Consider the following 20,660-nt stretch of genomic DNA (forward strand, 5'->3'; position numbering starts at 1 on the left):
TTATCCTTAATATTCCACGTTTTGAACACATGAAGTTCCTCAGTTCAGGTTATTCGTGACCAAGCTTTCTTTGGTTGTTTTTTTTAGGGCACTGCTTCTTTATTATTCAGTTTCATACCAAGGTGCACCCATACCAGCTGCTATATTGGCCATCTACTGTTGCAGCCACCCCATCTTTCCCTCCCTTTGAAGGGGCAATCACATGCTCTAAGACTGGAATATCTCATGAAGAATACTTTTACAACTGCCACCATCAAATCTACATTAAAAAATGTACACAACTGCATGTACTATTTGCATTTGACATGCTTTGAAGAATGGTATTTTCTGTGACTTCCATACATCAGCAGAAGGAAATTAAAGTCTGGAGGGAAAAGTATACTTATGTAAGTATTAGCATTATTTCTGGCCTCTCCCCTTTATTTTTTCTCTCTCTCTGCTGTTTCACAAGACTGACTACTGGAAACAAATTGTAGAAGCAGGAGGCAAGAAGTGAAGACCCATCTGGTGTGTACATTGTGAGAAGCGCTGCTTGGGCTTCTCCTCGTAAGCTGGATGTTATCGTAGGAATTTTTTTGAATCCAAAACATTATACCCTCAACATAAGTGGTCTTGGGGGGTCAAAATTCAATTTGGTGGTGTCAGGAGAGTGTCCCTCCCTGGTGCCATGCATCCCTGGGTGTATCACAGTGCAGAAACCACCCAAACTCCCATCTCAGCAAAAGCTGGCCTTGGCCTCACTGCCATTCCTGCTTAGCCCTGCTCCACATCTGCCTCCTCCACATGTACTCAATGCTGTTGAGATGATGAAGACAATGTAATTCTGCCACTGCCCGCTGCTCTGGGAAGCTGCTTGTTTGGACTCTGTGAAACACTGGCAGCTGAAAAGAGGGGCAGGCATTACTTCTGACACAAGAAGGTAAGCTAAGTGACTCATTACCACTCCGGCCTTGTTACCCCTCACCTTTCCGCTCATTTTCAGCACAGTCATGGCCATCTGATCCGTTCTGTTCCACTTTCTGATTCCCCTGGTTAGACTGCACCTAGTCTGTCCAAGGTCCTTCTGATGTAATCCTACCACTGTTTACTCTGGTAGCAGTAGAGACTTTGATGCACTCCCCAAAATGCTGGAATTCTTACTGGCTGTATTTTCTCCATTTTGGTTCACTAGGCCATTTTAGTTAACCTCCTGATGAACAATATTATTTCTGTTTTCTTACATTTGAGTACAAGTTGTCAGCTAAACAGACATTTTTAAAGTTTTCAAGAGTTTCAATGATAACTCAGTTATGTTAGCTTTCAGATTGGCTAAACTCTCATTTTCCACAGCCTTTTGCAATGGTAAGCAAAATAACATATGGTTTTTAATAACAGTGCATTCTCAAATGTGATGATTTTCTGTTTTAAAATAAACACATTTTCAATCTGAAAAGTCAAACCAAGGTCCCAAATCATCCAGGAAGCTGCATACTTCATGCATATGAATAGTCTCACTGAATCAAAATCAGTCTATGAGTACAGTGATCTGCATGCAGAAATGTTTGCTGGAACAGCATCTAAGTGATAAGCTCTTTTATAACAAGGAGGTGGATAAAAGTCAGGGGGAAGAGGGAGCAAAGAGAACAAATGCAAATCTTGAGCCAAAAGTAGCAAGGTTCTGACCAAAAGATGGACAAAGTTGTATGTGCAAATGTCTTTACCAAAGTGTATCGTCCAAATTTTGTTTTAAGGTTGTTTAGTATTTTTAATATCATTATTTAAAAAACACTAAATAGAGTTCCTTACATGTTTTCATCTAATGTTTTGCATTACTCTCCAATTCCTCTGTTGCATCTCAAGAGCACAACAAAACCTTTGTGAAATGCCTATTGCCTCAGAACCATGTTTGCTGAGCACTTCTCTGTGTTACTATGAAACTTTGGCAGATGCATTCACTAGCATGCGAAAAGGCAAAGCCTCACCCTTAGCATGACATAGTTTCAACACCAATGCAACTGGGTTATAGAAATATTTTCCATTGTTTGAAGACAAACACAACTGAAGGGCACAGCAAAATTCAGTCCTAGTTTTTGTCTGTTAGCAGCAAAATTACATTTAGGAAGCACTGGCAGAGTTTTAATGCACTGCGAAACAAAAGCATTCTCTTTCTTCTGTTAGAAAATGGTTTGAAGAATATGATTTTGTTTGGAACTGGTGTACATGTTTCTGTAGAAACAAAGCTGTGTCTCAGCATTTTAGGAAAACTACAGGGATTGCCTTGTGTCAGTACATTTCAGTTTTACATGTGCTGCAGCTCTAGTGGATTTTTATTTTGTGTATGTTTCTCTCAGTTAAATCTTCTTATCAAATGCAGGAACATAACACACGTTTCTCCTTGTTATAAAATAAAACTATAAACATCAATAACCTAAAATCACTGACATTCACCCAGAAATAAATACAAATAAGCTCTGTAACATTTTGCTGCTATTATCTGTTGAGAAGCGCTGTAGCCCTTTCTATCGAGCGTACCGGAACATGGCTGCCCTCACAGGAATGTAAACTTGGCATTAACCCTGGCAGATTCCCACTCCCTGCCCTCTCTAATTTAACATTAACTCACTCCTATACTGTTATCAGAAGGTAAAGGTCATAGCTTTATTTACACAATACAGCACTATACAAACGGTCATTAAACAAGAAAATCTTGCACTAAATGAACATGAAGCAAAAAAAACAATGCTGACCTCGCTACCGGGAACTCCCCCTGGAAGTACCTTGTCATTCCCCAAATGAGGTCAGTGGTGCTGCTCTATCCTTCTAAATATTAACTGCCCGGCACTGCTCCTCCGCACACCCAACTCCCACGCAAGAGCCAGCTGAGGACTTTCTTATGTTCCAAACCCAGGAGAAATTTAGAAAGCATTCTACTGTTGGCAAGACCGTGTGGTTCATATCCTATTCCCACAGCCTTTACTCATCCTTCCACAGCTGGAAACCTTGTCAAAGGCTCTCCTATATGACAGCAGCCTTTAGCACAATACATAAGCTGGGCAGATGGCAGGGTGGACTCCCTCGGTCCGAATGCCAGAAGCCTGGGAACCAACCCTTCTTCCTGCTTCTCATCTCCCTCAGCCCCGCTCCTCTCCACCCCAGCCCACTGCTTTTCCTGAGGGGAAAATATCCTGCTTATTTATGCATTTCACGACTGCTGGCCTGCCTAGATCCAGCAAGAAAAAGTGCAAAGAGGGCAGGAGGCCACCGACTAAAATCCCGTCGGAGCTCACGCTCAGTTTCGGAAACTAGACCAGGCAGAGCAGAGCATGGATGTAGCCTGGGGTGCAAACCCGGCCAGGAGCACTGGTCAGGTGGCGCGGCTTGGGCAGCAGTCCCTGGAGGCACTGGGACTCAGACACACACGCAGCAGCACAGCTCACTCCTTGCTTCCTGCTTTTACTAAAGGTGATGGAAATAGTTTGTTGCTCGCTTGAGCCAGAAGCAAACTGTAACTTCTCTGTAACAGACTCGTGCAACAGGCAGTTCACGTGGGGAAGGGCTTGAGTTCAGGATATTCCTGTGTTTAGGTCTGAATATGCTATCTGAGGGTACAAGGTCTTTCTTGCCCTCCTTCATGGACCCTAGCTCAAGCAGCAATTTAACCTTTAACTGTTTAGAGTTGCAATAAGATGATCTTTACATACTTAAAAACAAATTAAAACCAACATGCTCCATGTCTAGTTTTGTATTTTAAAAAGGCAAAAAAAGAGGGGAGGAGGGGAATTTTATTTGGCTGCTGCCACTCAGAAATAACACAGTAAGGTAACTTGGGAGAATGATGACTTTTAACATGTTAACCACTGACCATGCAACATTTTCATCAGTGTAAATATAACTCCTTGTTACTCTGCCAAGGTTGCACTGAATCATACAACCGCCAGTGAAGTCAGACTTTCTAAATATTCTTATTTCACATAAAAACACACTAACGAAAGTGCTTTTAATTTTAGGTGGTTCTTCTTTCTGAAACACTGGTGTGTGTTACCCTGATAAATGGGAATGGTAGGAAAACTGATCATCCAAGGAAAAACCCAGTTAGTGTTCAAACAAGTTCTTAGGGTATTTGTCTATGGAAAAAGCCTCGAGGTATTCAAGGATTGGTATCAGCATATTTATATTTGCATTCTCCTCAATTCAGTGTTAAAATATCCTTCATCACGACCAACATACTAATTACAGAGAGCTCAGAGCCTCAGAAAGCTGCAGCAAGTTACAGGCTGGGTTATTACTTCATATTGCTGAGGAACATGATAACCCATAGTTACTAATGAGGACTCCCCTGTGACCAGGTGCTGTACGATTTGAGGGCAACATCTCACAGACCTTACATTTGAAAATGAAAGAATGAGTTAACCCAGAGCAGGTGACAGTAATTTCCCAGGTAAGATATTTTTCATCCTCTCAAGTGAACTGAAATTGTGTACATTCAGTGTCCTCCTTTTGTATTTCAGAGAGAGCGCCCTGTTTAATCACCTGAATGGTCTTGGAGCACGCCAGAGATCACGCAACATGCAACTACTGGCCCTTCAGGTCTTCACTGAAACAAGGTTTGTAGCTCACACAGTTATTCCCTAAATCAAATACGAACTGGGGGCACCAGCATTTATGTTAATGAAGTGGTACCCCATTCTAGTGCTGTGTCCTTGCCTGGGGAGACAACAGTTCTTTGTATGTATTTCAGGCCAGAGTGGGCCACTTGTGTCACCTCACTTGAACTCCTACAACAAGAGCCAGAGGCACCCACCTGGGTACTCCTGTCCTCAGCCCAGCATCTGCAGGTGAAAGAAGAACATGTAACATTTACATATCTCCGCAGAAAGTGCCCAGGAATGTTGAAAGTCAGTACAACAGGGGAGTATGGAACTGGCAGTTTCTTAACACCCAGTTTGTTGCAGCTTCCCTATGTCAGAATATATATTAAAGCAATGATGACTGACTTTAAATACACCAGGCTCCAGGGACAGGTGACAGTGAACACAGTCCACAACCTTTAATCACCGAGTTCAAAGTCCAGTTCAGCTCACAGGCAAAATGAGATTCATAGTCTAGCCCTTAATTCCTGAAGCTTGGATACATTTTTTTAAAGTGTTGCAATTGCATAACAACAACGACTGCCAGAAACTGCGATTGCAACTTCTCTGATTGACTCTACTTGTATTATCAGGCCCCAGCTTGACATGTGCCTGAATAGGCAAATGCCAGATGAGAGGGAAGACAGCAGGGATAATGCAAATATTTTTATTAAGTTGTTTAAGTGTTTTTGACACAACAGTAACATTATACCCTTAAAAATGCCAAGCTGAAAATTATCCTAAAGTTTATCTATCATACAAGATGCATTTAGTAACAGCAGCATCTTTAGATATAAAAATTGTGAGATTCATCTTTATTTCTAACATAAACTCGATAAACAAAAGGAAGGTACGTAACTCCAGGGAGCACACAGATAATTGGACAAGTCTGGGAACAACCGTTGGGCCAGTTGCAAAGATGTGCACTTACAGAATAATTTCTATTGCCAAACAGGGAGCTAGCTTTCTCTTTGAACTTCAGGGGAAATGAGGATAAACTAGTTATTATAAAAGACGATCATTTAGTATCATCATAGCACTCTCTAAAAATCTAACCAACAAGCCAAAGCATGAGCTAAAGCTAGTTATTTACTTCCAAAAATATAACTATGTTTAGCTCCAAACAAATACTTCCACATACATGGCTGAAAAAAGATCAGAAGGTATAGCAGCTATTTTGAAACCTGCATTTCCATCAAACATCTTAGTTTATTTATATATTCCCCACTTTCCTTGAAGTATTGCCCACACAAGCAGCATTTCCCACTTTGGAGAATAACCATTAATTTCACACCACAATGTTTTTTCTAGAGATATAATTACACAGAAGACAAGTATTCTTTATTAAAATATCTGAAGGCATGTCAGGTAGTTATGACTGGTAGTTATTCAGGAGCATAGGTTTTCTTTTCTTTTTTTTCTTTTCTTTTTTTTTCCCCTTTCCTTTCCTTGTTTGCCAGCTAATAAGAGCTTTGGAGATATAAAGGAGTGACTTGATCCCAATGCATTTTTAACATTGTAATAAACGACACAGTGAGGTACAGAATAATCAGGCTGAAACTGTTTTATGCAAGACAACTGTTCTAACATACGCTTGACATCAACAAATGCATTCTTCCAGGGCCTGGCACACTATGAATGAGTTGTGACATTTTCTTACGATGAATTCTTTTTAGATAATCTCTAACTTCTTCCTTCTACTTGTATTTTATATGGTAACTGGGATATAGATTTTATGAATTGTTGAAGCTCCTAGCATCCCCCAGTTGGGAAAATGAGTTATTCTTATGGACATAATTATGTCCAGATCCAAAAGCCTGTGTCAAAGCAGTATACAACTAAAACTATTCCTAATGTTCTTCCTGCTGTTTTTTTCAGTTTCTGCTTTCATCCGACAACTCATGTTATTTCTCTTCTTTTGCCTCTTCCGATAATACACCCAATATAACACGCCACTTACAATTTTAGTGTTTTACTGTAGCATGCCAAAAACATGTCAGCATAGTCTCTGAATGAGAAGTTGAGAGTATCTTGCAAAGTTTAAATTACAAAGCATTGTCTCATTAGAATGACATTTCTCTTGGGATGGAAGCATTTTGACTACGATAAAAAGTCATAGAAAGAACGCAGGCACACGAAGCGATTCAGTGCAGCTAGGAGCCAACACACAGCAGAAGCTACATATAAGACGAGTGGAATGAGGGAGAAAACGAAGGAGAGGAGAGAGAAGGGGATGTGTGTCAAAGGATGGGAGCAGGGAGGGAAGAGGGAATGCATACTCATATAAAGAAGGGGGGAGGTAATTTTACCAATTCTTTCTTTTCACAGAAATCACTAAACTGACTGCTAATTACAAAGTGTCTAAACTCTAGTATTCAGGAAGAGGAAATTAGCTCAAGTCTTTTTATGGAAACAAATCCTCAAAATCCTTCACTTTTCAAAGCACCAATCTTATCTGTTTCCCTTATAATGGTTACTTAGGAAATTCTGAAGTTACCATCTTCTAGTATCTAAATGTACAAATACATAGCTTTGAAAATAAATGCAGACAAGAATAGGTAATGTCATATGGGCAGCAAAGGTAAGAAATGTGTTGGATCTTCAGCACTTAAAAACAAACCTACACAAAGTGGTAGGGCCTAAAGTCCAACCCAGCATGCAAACATCACAACCAGTGTTAATAAAAGAAGGAGAATAAGAGCTGCAGCTAGCAAAAAAGTTTTCTAAAGAAAACTGGATTTTTGACTGAAAGACCACTTTCACAGAGATTTATTTTCCTGAGAAATGCAATGTCCTGCTGTTTGCGATGTCTCTGAAAAGGAGACTCCTTCTCCGAGAAGTTTCTCTTTGAATCCCAGTTGGTGGGAAAGCCAATGGCCTCTGATGGAAGTTACCACTCAGTCCTGGTTACTAAACATTTAAAATTCACTTCTTTCAATTTGTAGTACTCTTCAGAGCAGCCTTAATACGAATCCAGGGATGTGACAAATTCCACATCCTCATCTTGATGTTTCTGCTCAAGAAATCTGAGACTGCCTGTCCCTGAGATGACTACCCCAAATCAAAACTGATAACCTGAAAGAGGGTGAGAGTATCAAAAGAATATCAAAACTCAGTTAGATCCACAGAACTCAGAATTTTTAGTAGACAGGACAGACCTATATCACAAAACCTGTAAGGCACTCTGCTTGTGAAAGCCTCAATTTACCACAAGCAATGACAGGCTGCTAAAAACAGATAAAAAGAGAGAGGAAGGGTGAAATGACAAGATAAAGGACTTAATAAACACACTGACATCAGGATGAAAATTTTCAAAGTGATTCCTTACTTTTAATAATAAAAGCCTATCCCTAAATGCATTCTTCAACACAGCACAACAATGTGTACTTATATTGTGCGTGTGCATGGGTGTTGAAGATTAGAGATTTGAGGGGGAGGGGGTAGAGGTTCAAATAGATGCGGGGCACTTGCAAGCAAATCAAAATTGTCTGCAAAGAGCCACTTCCTGCTGGTGACTACGCCTTCACCCAAACAGTCCAGGGGAAGGGGCATAAGTAAAGCATTGCAAACGACCATCCCGATTGTATCAGAGTGGAGACAACTAGGACAAACAAACTCAGGAAGTGGCAGGGAGTTAGAAACCGAGAGGAAATCTATGGCACAGAGAGGAAAGTGAAGAGATTGCGCCGACCTGCAGAAAGGTCACCTCTGGGTCGCACTGTGCCAAGCTTTTTCAAAACCGCTTTATTTGGACTATAATACAAAACTGGCACACACAGCTGGCGACTGCTGCAGAGGCTATTCAAATGTTAACATTCTCAATGATAAACAGCCAAAAAAAGTTCTATGTAAGCAAACTGGAACAAACAACTAATCTAAATCTGGTTGCTAAGAGACAGAGGATTTCAGCCAAAACCAGCCCCAAGCCTCAAGAATACTTTATTTTCGATTAAAAAAAAGTACCTGTAGATGACGCCATGTTGGTGAAGAAACATGAGTGCTGATGTGACCTCTGCTGCATAAAAGCGGGATCGAGGTTCGTCAAATTTGCGTGAACGCTGGATTTGAAACATTAGGTCTCCTCCATTTACATATTCCATGACGAAAAAGAGGCGGTCCTGAAATTAATTAAACAGTGCTATTTAGCTAATTTCTTTTAGTCACACAAAGGACTGCTTGAAGCTACACTTTAGGCGACTGCAGCATTTGCGTCAAGAAATGAAAGAAACAAATGCTACAATTCTGAAAAAGGAAAAGCTGACAATCAAAATCCCCCAAACCTAAAGAAAATGAGACAAGACTCTCAAAGTGAGAAATGAGAAAAAGGGAATAGAATCAAAATGTAGTAATAAGCAACACACAAATTTCCACACATCAACAAATACATGTGGAATTATAATCAATTCTTATATAATAATGGAGACACTTAAATGATGCCGTTTCTTTTAACGGCATATATATAGCCATAACAATGAAGAGACAAAGTAAATTCTGTCAACTACTGACGGGCTGCTGGGCAAATTTCAGGCTCCTTATTTCTTCTCTTACCTCTTATCAGCCACTTTGTCTACAAAGTATCTTCCCCAAATTATGTAAAAACGAACTAGAATTGTTAAGCTATAGAAACCAGTGCTGCCAAACACTTACATATGACTTTTTGAATTGCCTCAAACTCTCATAAGACAATGAAATATAATTACATTATTAAAATACATATCAAGTTCTTTTTATTTTCTTCTGATGCCTATCACTGCAAAGGTCAAGTTTTCAAGCCTTATTCCATGATGGAGAACTAGAAATGAACTTTCTTTGAGAACAGCAACTGAGATTCTCAGGTACTCACCCCATTTTGGTGCGTTTCAGAAAAAAAAAATCCAGAAGTTAAGCACTCAGTGAAATAGTCAGAACTGAGAACACCAGTAAACTAAATGTGTGCTTGGCATCTTGAAACATTTATGATCTAAACTGACAATGCAGATGGAGGCATAAGCAAAGAAATGAGACACACCTGCTTGATATAATTTAGATCTTATTTTTTGCAAATGTTTCTTACAAATTTTCATAGTTTTCCCTAATCTGTACTAACAGCCCTAAATAATCATCAACTCTTTGCCCATTCACCCTTGGTTTCTAAGCCTACTTCCATATTTTTATTTCCTTACTATAGAATATCTACATCTATATGCACATGAGTTTAGACAGAGGTGGAGATAATTCTCACATGACGTGGAGAATGGATCTGAGCATATACTTCTCGCTCTGCATTAGCTCACATTTCATTCTCTGGTCACACGATACACGCATGTAAGCATGGGACTTCACTGAAGGGAGCCCCTCTCCAACTTCCATGTCAGTTTGGCTCCGGCTCATGGTGTCTGATGTGCTGGGTTGAAGAAAAGGAGATGAGATGCGGCATTGCTTTGGACGAGCAAAACCAACAGAAGATGGAAGTTAATTAACCTCCCACAAGTGAATCCAAGTCTGCAGATTACATAGTTTATATATATGAGTCCAGAAATTCATAAATGCTTGCTATTTGTCTTTAATCATCTACGCTACGGCTCAGATTCAAAGCATAGCACTTAAAAATATCCTTATACCTAAGCATGTGCATTAATACTGCTCATTAAGTGCCTAAATGTTATACTTATCAGGGATGTTTCCTGGAGGAGGCTACAAATGTTTGGCTGCCTTTTTGCTGATTACAGAAAGAGGATGCAGAAAAAAAACTTTGTGCCTTTCCCCCTGTATCTTGGGAACAGAGAAACTGCCAGACTGGATCAAATTCAGGATCCCGTGGACCGGCATTCTTGGTAAAACACTGGTAACAACTTTGTTACATTTTCCAACGTTTTTCTTACCATTCCCTAGTAAGGAAACCCTACTAAAGAATAGCATCAAAGCTTCTGGCTGTATCATACACCCAAAAGAGCACAGGTTTAGAGCCATGCCTTTGTTCTTTTTGCAACGCTTAATACTGCTGATAAGAAACATTCAAAACCATAGTGCAGATCTCTCAACGTTACTGTAAGCTTTAAATATCACCTTTGCTTGTTTTAAGCAAAAATATGGGTCCTTGTGCCATCTCTCTGATTTCTCTCTCGGATCAATGAGAATTACAGCCTTGCTTTTAAAAGAAAATCTGATAGCTCTCAAATGGTCTTATGATTTCAGAAGCTAGAGCTTAAGGATAACACCAAATGCAATCAGTTTTGTGATAAAGTCAAATGAAAAGCATAGCTATATTGGTTCTGTAATGTAGCATAAGAGGATACAACATCCCTAAGAAGAAGATGCAGGCATTATCCTTCATTAGGCTCCTCATCACTGCACTACAGACAGTATCTCTGAAGAGCAGTTTTGGTCCGAGTGTACCTTTGCAACATATTGCCTTATCTCACATGGATATAGTTCAGTGTTTCAAGTACAAAACTCATTTGGACTGCAGGCTGGGGAGTGTCTGACTAATATTTGGCTAAAGTAACTTCTCCTAACACTTGCTAAACTGAACCTTCTTACACTGCTATTTTAAACTTTCCAAAGTCAATAGTCTGGATGTGAGTGGGCACAACCAGGCAAAGGAAGCTGCAATTCCCATTCCCCCGAGCAGCCACACTCATTCTCAACTTTGCTACCTTTTTGCTACACCTGTATCACAAGTATAAAACAAAAGATGCCGATGCAAAGTGATTGTGCTGTGTCTCAGAGCTGTGACTCCCAAACGGTCATCCTGAACTCGCCACTGAGGTGGGAGCTGCTGCTCCCAACGGTGATGCCACCACTCCTCCAACTGCTGGGGATGGTGCACAAAAGAAAAAAAAAAAGGATGGTTTACACAATTGTATAAATCCAGGCCACTTCCTAACATGTCAGGATATACATTGTGTCATTTTTATATTAAATACCCTATGTTTGATCCAAACAGAACCAATGGTTTTTGTGACATTCACCAAATGCCTAATTGCTGATTCTAAATATCAGAAACTGTGTTCAGTTAAAACTTCAAGTTCTTTTATTTTGGTTCAGTCCTTTGTAAGACTTTTCCAGTTTAGCCAACCGAAAATTTAACCTGGATCGTTTAGCAGAATATCTTGTCATTAGACAGCCTAAACAAAAGCTTTAGCAGCAGCTCCATTCCCAGAGCTGGAGAGTGCCAACTCTCCTATCCTCTTTCACATCTTCCTTCTTATGCACATCCCATTCTCAATGTGAAGGGGTATTTCTGGCAGATTCTGCAGCTTAGTTGACCACGTCTTCAAAAGCATACCTACTAAAACCAGAATTAACAGCTCAGTGATTGAAATTGCTCCACTGTTGCATTTTTGTGGTATACACTGATATTTCAAGTTTCTTTTCCAGCTTTCCTGGGTGCACATTTCAGCTTCCTAACGAGAATTCAGTAGTTTGAAAGTTCTGTTCTCTGTTTACAGTGAGACTGGGAAAGGGTTTGATTTTGAGAGAAGAAAAATATTAATTCTCACTACTAACATGGGGTAAACAATAAGATGCACAACATGCAGATACACAGCAGGCCAGAGTTTCAACATAAAAAGGTACCATCTTTTTTGATGAAAGGTACTCAGTCCCTATGAAAACTACTTTCTTAAAACCCCTCTCTGATCTTTTTTTTTGCTCAGGACAATGGCATGATCAGCTGCGACTCAAATTTACATGAAAAGAGGATGCAAGAGAAGAGAGAATATTTAACGAATAATGAGTTGAGATCGGTAAGTCCATTCTTCTCCTGATTCCTACAACTTAAGCAACAACAGAGACACTGTCTTGATTTTTGCTACGTAAATTTTTTCCAATCTTTCATCAAAAGTTAATGATCAAAATACAGATTCCTAACACTCTGGATATTTCTTTTCTGTCACAATGTATGCACACACACAGAGTGACCCAATGAGACCTCTAGGACTTCAATGCAGAGAGGCTTTCATCCTCAAACAGCAATTGTGAAACAACTGTATCATGCCTGATTATATGCATTTTGCTACATGTATCACCAGGATATATTCAAATATTGAAGTCGGAGAATATAAAGTGAACGCCCTAAAGAATTATGCATTATTAAGGGACAAAACAGTGTTTACTCAGTTAAAAATGAGATGCAAGGTATGACTTTAACATTGATTGTGTTCCAAGAGAAAATTGAATAGGTTTGGGCCGCATTATTTTTGGACTACGTTTTCATAACACTTGAGAAGTATGTTTTGATGAACAAAATAAACGTAAAGCAGTCCTGGGAACTCTTTAATTATATAAACTGAAATAAAAGGCAAAATCACAAACAAAGACATGATAGATTAATCCTCTCTTGGCATCTATGAAGCAAAAAAAGTACTGCAAAGTAAACCAATATGTTTTCTGAAGTAATTAGACTTTTACAGGGTTTATTTTAGCCCTTAATCATACCTGCTTTTCCTTGAATTTCTCAAAAGGTATAGTTGAGTGAGAATACTTAAAATAATAAACGGAAAGAAAAACAGAGCAGAGAGCATGGGTAAGAGATTTCAAAAGCAAGGCGGATATGGAGTAAACAGGCTAGAAGTCAAGACAAAAAAGTTCAACTTCACTCTGTGTTTCCATAGTATTTCCTGACTATGGCTTTAACTACCATACTGGATTGCATAACTGCCTGTCTTAACAGGGGGTTGGACTAGATGACCTTTAAAGGTCCCTTCCAACCCAAACTATTCTATGATTCCATGATTAACATCTCTATTATTCCAGTCTCACCTCTTATTTTCTTAATTGGGATACTCTCCTGCATGCTTTACATTTTCAAAACTGGACTCTAAAAGCAACCTCTCTTCTAGTCTCTGTCCCTATCACTATCTGGAGAACTACACTTGTCACTTAAACCATAAATCTTATTTCATCTTCTGTTTCATTCCATACCTTTAATTGTGCCCTAATTTCATTTTTCATCCTCCTTGACATTCGAAATCGCCATCCTTTAGCTCTACAGTAAATGCTTCTAACGAATTCTTTACTCTTTATTCTGATTATTACCATAACCTTCCCTCTTCAAAGCCATTCTCTGATTTTTAGTTTTATTTATACATGTTTTGTTAATATCAGCCTAAATATGATGTGCATTCCCCATCAGTTTATATTAGCTTGTTTTCAGGTGTTATGAGTTCCATTAGATAGAGCTTCTACCTTTTGGTTTTTTTGGAATAATGTATAAGTTTTTAATTGGGAAAAGGGGGGCGATTTTCAGAAATATCAATAGTAATAAACTCTCAGGACGTAACAGACCTAATTCAGCTCCTTTTTGTGGAGGATTTGAGGTGTGATTAATGACCAAGACCTTCCTACTAGTACGACCAAATAATCTTGCCAATCAGTTTTGATTTAACAGATGACAGTTTTGATTTAACAGATACAGTCTATTAGTTGTTTAGATGTGGAATAATACCATTGTTGAGGAACAAGCTTCTACGTAAACCCTGTATGAAAGCTTAGACATGGAAAGACTTTGATGTATTGTTTACATTAATTATTGTGTAGCCCTTAAAAGATTTTTTTTTAAATTATCAGTCATTAGCCTGTCTGTCCTTTATTTGTTTTCCAATTAAAATCTCATTAACATCAGATTGCAGCTTAAAGACAATCCATTGATAGACATAACGCCAAGTACAATTATGACTGCAATCTGAAGAGTACAAACTTTTTTTTTCTTCTTCTTTCAAACGAGTCCTGCCAGCTGGGGGACCCAATATGCAGTTCAGCACAGCCTCATTACTGAAGTATTACAAAACAAAAATAAATCATGCAATCCGTCTCCCAGTTTCAAATCTGAAATGTGCATCCATGCTACAAGCCTGAGAAGAAATCTTTTCACTACTGTTTTTTGTCTCCCAGTTCAACCCTTACAACACTTAAAACAGGAGAATTTAGGAAAGGCATCAAACATGGACTCAAGTAAAATTCACAACTGATAAATCTTACCAGTCTACTCCAACTACCATTTTTTCCTTCATTTATGTTTTCATACAATTGGCTGTGAATAAATTCTTCCTGATTCTCACCAGTTCCCTAAACTAAATTCTTTGTGTGAATATACTTTTCTCCTCCCAATTTCAGAAAGTCGTATTTGAACTAGATTTCTCCAGAGGCTACTGAAAATACCATGGAAACTAATATGTGTATTAAATGCAGGTAAATTTAAATACAAAATAGTTCATATTCTAGTAGACCACTGTTACATAATGGAATACGTTCAGCCACTAACCTTGTTGCAAAACAAAAGTCAAAGACAAAACTTGTATTGCACAAGAAGTCAGATATATCACAACCTTGCTATGCTCTGTAAGATGATATTTTATTCATATCATGCATGTATGGAATTCTTTTCCAACTAGTACAAAACTGTGGTTACTTAATTCTGTTTAAACAGGATGCTCAAACAGTTTGTTTAAAATTACCTAAAACTACAGCAACTGTCCCACCCCTCAGAACTTGAATAAATATTTCCTGCTTCTGATGGAAATTGCACAGGCACGCTGTACAGAAAACTATATGCAAACCTTCAACACCCTGAGCAGAAGACTAACCAGGATGGCACAATCCCAGCATTAGGAGGGACAAATATAAAACCAAGAGATAAACCAGGTACAACACTAAAGAAAACAACAAAAAGCTCTCTTCTGTTCATTTGATTCCTTTTTGAAGTTTACAGTAACAATCTTGAACAGGACGCTACGACGCGTTATCTGTCTCTGATTTCAGTGTTTATACTCAGGGCTAATTGTGTTGTTTTTCCTGTTTTGTACCAGTGCTTTCATGGAATTCCAAATAAGAAGGGAATAATTTCTACGAATCCCATATTTCTTGGAATAAATGCCCCATACATAGGAAGTGCTATCTTAAATTTCACATGGGATATTTGCATCTTCTACTTAACAAAAAATGCACGCATACAGATTTTGTATTAAAGGATTTTTTTGTCAATCAGACACTTCAAATTTCTCTCAAGCTGGTGAATACTATTATAGTTAGGGACTTATTGCTCAGTTTTACTCAGCTTTGCCCGGTATTCAATTTCGAATCCAGTTTTTTGCCCTTGAAAGGAAGAATGATCTCAAAACATAGACTGGAGAGCGTCAGAGATCCACACAAAACTGGATAAAGAAGTCTAGCAAGGTCATCTAGCTTATCCACAACTGACAGGCAGGATCAGCTATACCTAAGCCGGGGGGAACTAACCTTTTCAGTGCTGCAAGTCAGTCTCTGGGCACTGTGAGCCAGCGATCTAACCATGAACCTGAACAGCCCTGCTGAGTGGGCTCCATTTGGCCCACAAAGACCTAGGAAGCAGAAGTCTCTGCTAGTCTGGTCTGTTGGAGGGCAAGTGGGTTTGTCTGCACTCCATTGCAGCGGGGTCTCCTGCTGTGCCAGAAATGCTCGGTTCCCTTCTCAGTCCCCTTGTCAGCAGCAGCAGCCAGCAGTGAATAGTATTCCTTGAACATACCCTGCCTCGCAGGTCAGAAAATTGCATCAGCTCCTGAAAGTAATCTGATCAGCTCTTAAAAATCACCACTGATAAGCATTCCTTGACCTCCACTGGCAGTCTATTTCAGTACTTACCACCATTTCAGAAAATACCACTGGGAACTATTTTCACTGCTGCAAATCATTTGCATTACTTCTTGTGCTTACCTTACTCAAAATGTCAATTCTTAGCTGTGCTGCAAGCTATATACTACCTTCAGAGAAACAATTCTGTGCTTTTAACCTTTGTTTCTTACACAAAGAACTGGTTATTGATCTTTCTTGATTTTACCGAACCAATCACAAAATATTTCTATTCTGTTCGTAAAGACCCCAAACATTATGTCAATTGAGAGCCTGTAGGATAAAAAACACTAAAAGTCTTGAAAATGGTTTCAAGAATAGCTGGCCCTCCTTGAGACGCTGGAATAATTCTCAAAAAGACCCTCTCTACCCTATCACACCATACCATGTGAAGGGCCTGAAAAAGCTACAAATCAAATAAAATTAGTTTCCAAACAGTGCTTTCAGAATCAGTACAGAGGTTCTCAAAGCCTTTACACTGTATTACTGTAAAGACTTGCATTGTAGCATTTACTCATCTATAATGTGAGTCACTAGAAAAGGGTTTTTAAGCAAGATGTTTGTCTGAGATCTCTAATCTTCATAAAGCAAACCTGGTATGTCGCTTTTGTCATGGGAGATTTATGTTGCCTCCCTGTGGAATATCAATTGATACTGGAACAGAATGGGGTTTTTAACATGTTTTTCATGCCCCTAACACATCCCATAGTACTGTTCAACAAGGAAAATATGGCTAGTGTATGTACATTGAGATAAACTGGCTGTCTGGGGGTGAAGGACTTACTTGAAGAACTATAGAAATCACAACTTACGATTCAAAGCAGGAAACATTAGCCAGGACCTCGTGGACATCACCTATTCTTTTCAAAAAATGTCAAGGGATGATTAGGTTTTACCTAGACTGACATTCAAGAAGGAAGTCTTGTTTAATGATTTTTCCAAAGACAGATCCAACAATACTCTAAAACTGTCCAAAATGAAGAGAAGCCAGCCTGTCCCAAATTTGTAGCAAGTGAAAAAATGCGCCATCTGGTTATCCCCTTAGCACTAATACTTCTAGAAAAGTTTAGTTGATTGTGTGAAAGAATCTAATCCCACATTACTGTGGCCAGCAAAATCCACTGACTTTAACATGACTTTTGAAATGTACAGGTCTTCATCTGTACCATAAATTTTGGAATATGATAAAGTATGGATATGAATAAAATCTATACCCTAGATTCTGCAACTAACAATCATATACACATCAGAATAACAGATGAAGGTTACGTCCCTTACACAGAGCTTTTTTTCCTGTGTAATTTACAAATACCTGATGTTTGAATACAGTCTTCCTACTGTTTTTCAGATAATGAATTCTGTCAAGTTACTGTCTGGACCAAATTTACTGTGCATTGGATTAGTTGGTGTATCAGGTTCCTACTAGGGCAAAGTAAAAAGAAAATATGGTTCAAAATTTCATTAATCCTGTTTTTAAAAGAAGATAAAGTTTAGACTAATTCAATTAGCACAGAAACAGCAGGTGGAGAGTTGTCAGCCTGCTCTCCATAGAGCTGTCATTTTACTCACTGAGAATATGACACAAAATTCTAGCTCTGCTTGAGTTTCTTGAATAGACAAAAATTTCATATTAAGACCCTAAGATATTATCATGAGTGCAAACATTTTCTTTTTTTTTTAGTTTCTTCCCACTTTAAGAAAGAATTACAATTTTTTTTTTGTTCTTCTTAGTCACTAACGGATATTATGCCTTCTGCCTATGTGAATGTTTTCTGTGACACCTGTAATATAATATCTAATGTTCTGACACAGTATCTACAGGGCTTAGTGGTGAGATTCTCTTTAGCTCAGATGGGGTTTAGATCAGGATTAAATTTTTAATGCTGTAATATGTGGAATTTGTTAGCTGAGGGCATGCAATGAAGATGCAGAACAAATCATATGCATTGCCATTTCATCAGCTTGATCCCTACTATCTAACCTTAGAAGTGAACTGAAACAAAGAGACTTCTAACTTTAGGAAAATCTTTAACCCCAAGTTATCCTGGAGAGATATGCATTCTGTTGTCACTGGATTTTTCTGGGAGTTGGTGCAAATCTTTCAGTCTGCCCCAAACTACAGTGTTGGTAGCCAGGAGCTCCATGGTGAGCTCAGGGAAGAACTGCTGCTCCCTGGGGCGGCAACCCTGATCCTGCCTGCTCCCTGAAAGTCCCAGCAAGCCCCGAGAGCAGGGACTCCAGAAGTGTGCCAGCTGGTGTAATACGCTCTTTGTGCCCTTCCTCTCATACAAGGGAGAAACACAACTGGAATCCTCTGCAGAAATGGCATGTTTTGTAGTTCTAGTCACTTCAAAAGGGGTATCAAGTAGGAAAAGCTTCTCAGGCCATTTCCCTAATACCTTCATTTGATGACAGATAAGCTGTGAAAAAGCGCCTTTTATGAAATTCTTTGATCTCATCTTCTTTTGGTGGTGTTTGGAAAAAAGAACTGTTCTGGTGAGATAATTTTAAAGACCTCTCATTTAATGCCCTGATGCACATGGCAGAAAATTATATCAAGCCTGCAAAATGTCGTTATGCAGAATATGTTACAATGTGCAGGAGCTATTAATATTCCTTTGTTTTGGTTCTTATAGGAAAAATATAAACACTGTCTTCCAATTAGAACTAACTAAATAGTTTTTGAAGGCACTTCAGAACTTTTAAGAACAACTTTTAACCTGTTTGTATTCTACCTAGGAGCTTAGAGAGAGATGGCACAGGTCATAGGTGTCTCCTCAGCCCCTAGGCTGGTTCTGGAACCTTTCTTGTCTTTGTAATTCCTGTTTTCTTATGCTGTCTGAGCACGTAGTTTATGTCTTTGAGCGTGTAGGGAAATGCATCAGATGCTACACAACTGATAGAGAACACTGGGGAATGCAGCCAGTTGGTCCAGCAGCAGTGGTATCAGAAGGAAAAGGAACCCAGTTAAGGAAGATAATGAAAATGATGGGACAAAATACTCATCCGGCAACCATTTTCTGAGAAGTTACCAATTATTGCTGAAAAAAACAACCAGAAGTAATTAGCTGAGTGGGCGAGTCTTTATATCACAGTCATGATATATCGCAAGAGTGCTTTTTGTTTCTAGGGATGCAATCAACTGACCGAAAGGCAGAAGTTGTCTTCTCAGATCTATGAAACCATCAGTTGTGATCCAGGAGGAAACTACAATGTCTTTACCAATGAGTCACTTGTATAAAAGTTACCCAGACAAAGAAGTCTGTTGAGATATGTTTTCCAGTCACATGTATCAGTACCAGGCATACTGAACCAAAGTGGGCAGTACAGCAGAAATACAAGAGCATATTTTATATTTAGATTTCACTAACTGTTTACATTTTCAGAATTAGAGTTTCACTTAGAAAAATCATCAAAAAGCTAAAATCTTTGTAAGAAAAGAAATCACAGATGTATAGAGCTTTCCTTCTCTCCATGCAACAACAAATTTTTGCCATTGCACCAGCCTGTGAAAGGAGAGTTGTCTTGCATCACAGAATTCAGCACTGGAAAAACCTGCCCCTTCTTCCAGCTCAAAATAGTGAACGTAGTAGACACTGTAGAAGGAAAGAAGGCAATGCAGAAGGGTACAAAAAATTATTCAAACATTCAATGTTATATTGTAAGTTAAGTTGGCTAATAGGAGCTTGACGTGAACATTAGTGCATTTATTAAGAAAGAAGTAAACCAGAATTCTCCAAAAGCTTTCAAACCTCTTTTCCTGTAATGCGGGAATGAGCTTTGGAAAACTATGCTGCAAGCAGGGCCAGCTTCTGTATGTACTGCCTAGATATTCCATTTATGGTGCTCTATGTGTTACAGAAACATTTGCTACCAGACATTCTTTACTGCTTTTAAATTGTTATTTTTGCCTATGCAAAAAAGGGGGGTGGGTGAAAAGACTGGTACTTCCCCCACAGCTAATTTTTTTTCTTAAGAGAAAACACCAAATGAAACTCAGGAAACAAAGTATGAGCATTAAATAGAGGGCTTTTCCCAATTTCCCAGTACAAGCTTCTTATTCTTTGAAGCTGATAATTTTCCAGTCTCTAGCTGGCTAGCATCTCCCTTACATTCATCAATAAGTCATTCATAATTAATGTTCCCATCAGAGTGCTCCTTTGCATGTTCTTCATACTTCCTTACTCTTATAACCAACTCAATCATTTTGCACTAAGGAAAAAAAAAAAAGATTATTCACTGATGCACCTAGCAGCACACAGTATTTTGTATTCAGCAATTTTACACAAGTCAGAGCACAATAAAACATTCTCTGGCCTTGTTTTAGGACTTGATTTTCTAACTTTTGTTTATTAGACCAGGCCACTGACTCCTATAGGACATTTTGAGATTAAGTGGTAAGAAATTGGCTCATTTATACTTTTAGAAAGTTTGCAGTGGGGGCGGACAGGGAATCCTGTGCGCCAT

General features: G+C 38.9%; 1 protein-coding gene across 1 annotated transcript in view; it reads right to left on the reverse strand.

The window, feature by feature from the left end:
* PRKCE (protein kinase C epsilon) overlaps positions 1 to 20,660 on the reverse strand; it is a 296,929-nt gene that overhangs the window by 43,722 nt on the left and 232,547 nt on the right. The window contains exon 11 of the mRNA XM_075146872.1: positions 8,571 to 8,725. Coding sequence (XP_075002973.1) covers positions 8,571 to 8,725 — 155 coding nt within the window. The remainder of the gene's footprint in view (positions 1 to 8,570; positions 8,726 to 20,660) is intronic.

This window comes from Calonectris borealis, chromosome 3 (genome assembly GCF_964195595.1).
Source record: "Calonectris borealis chromosome 3, bCalBor7.hap1.2, whole genome shotgun sequence".
NCBI classification, from domain to species: domain Eukaryota; kingdom Metazoa; phylum Chordata; class Aves; order Procellariiformes; family Procellariidae; genus Calonectris; species Calonectris borealis.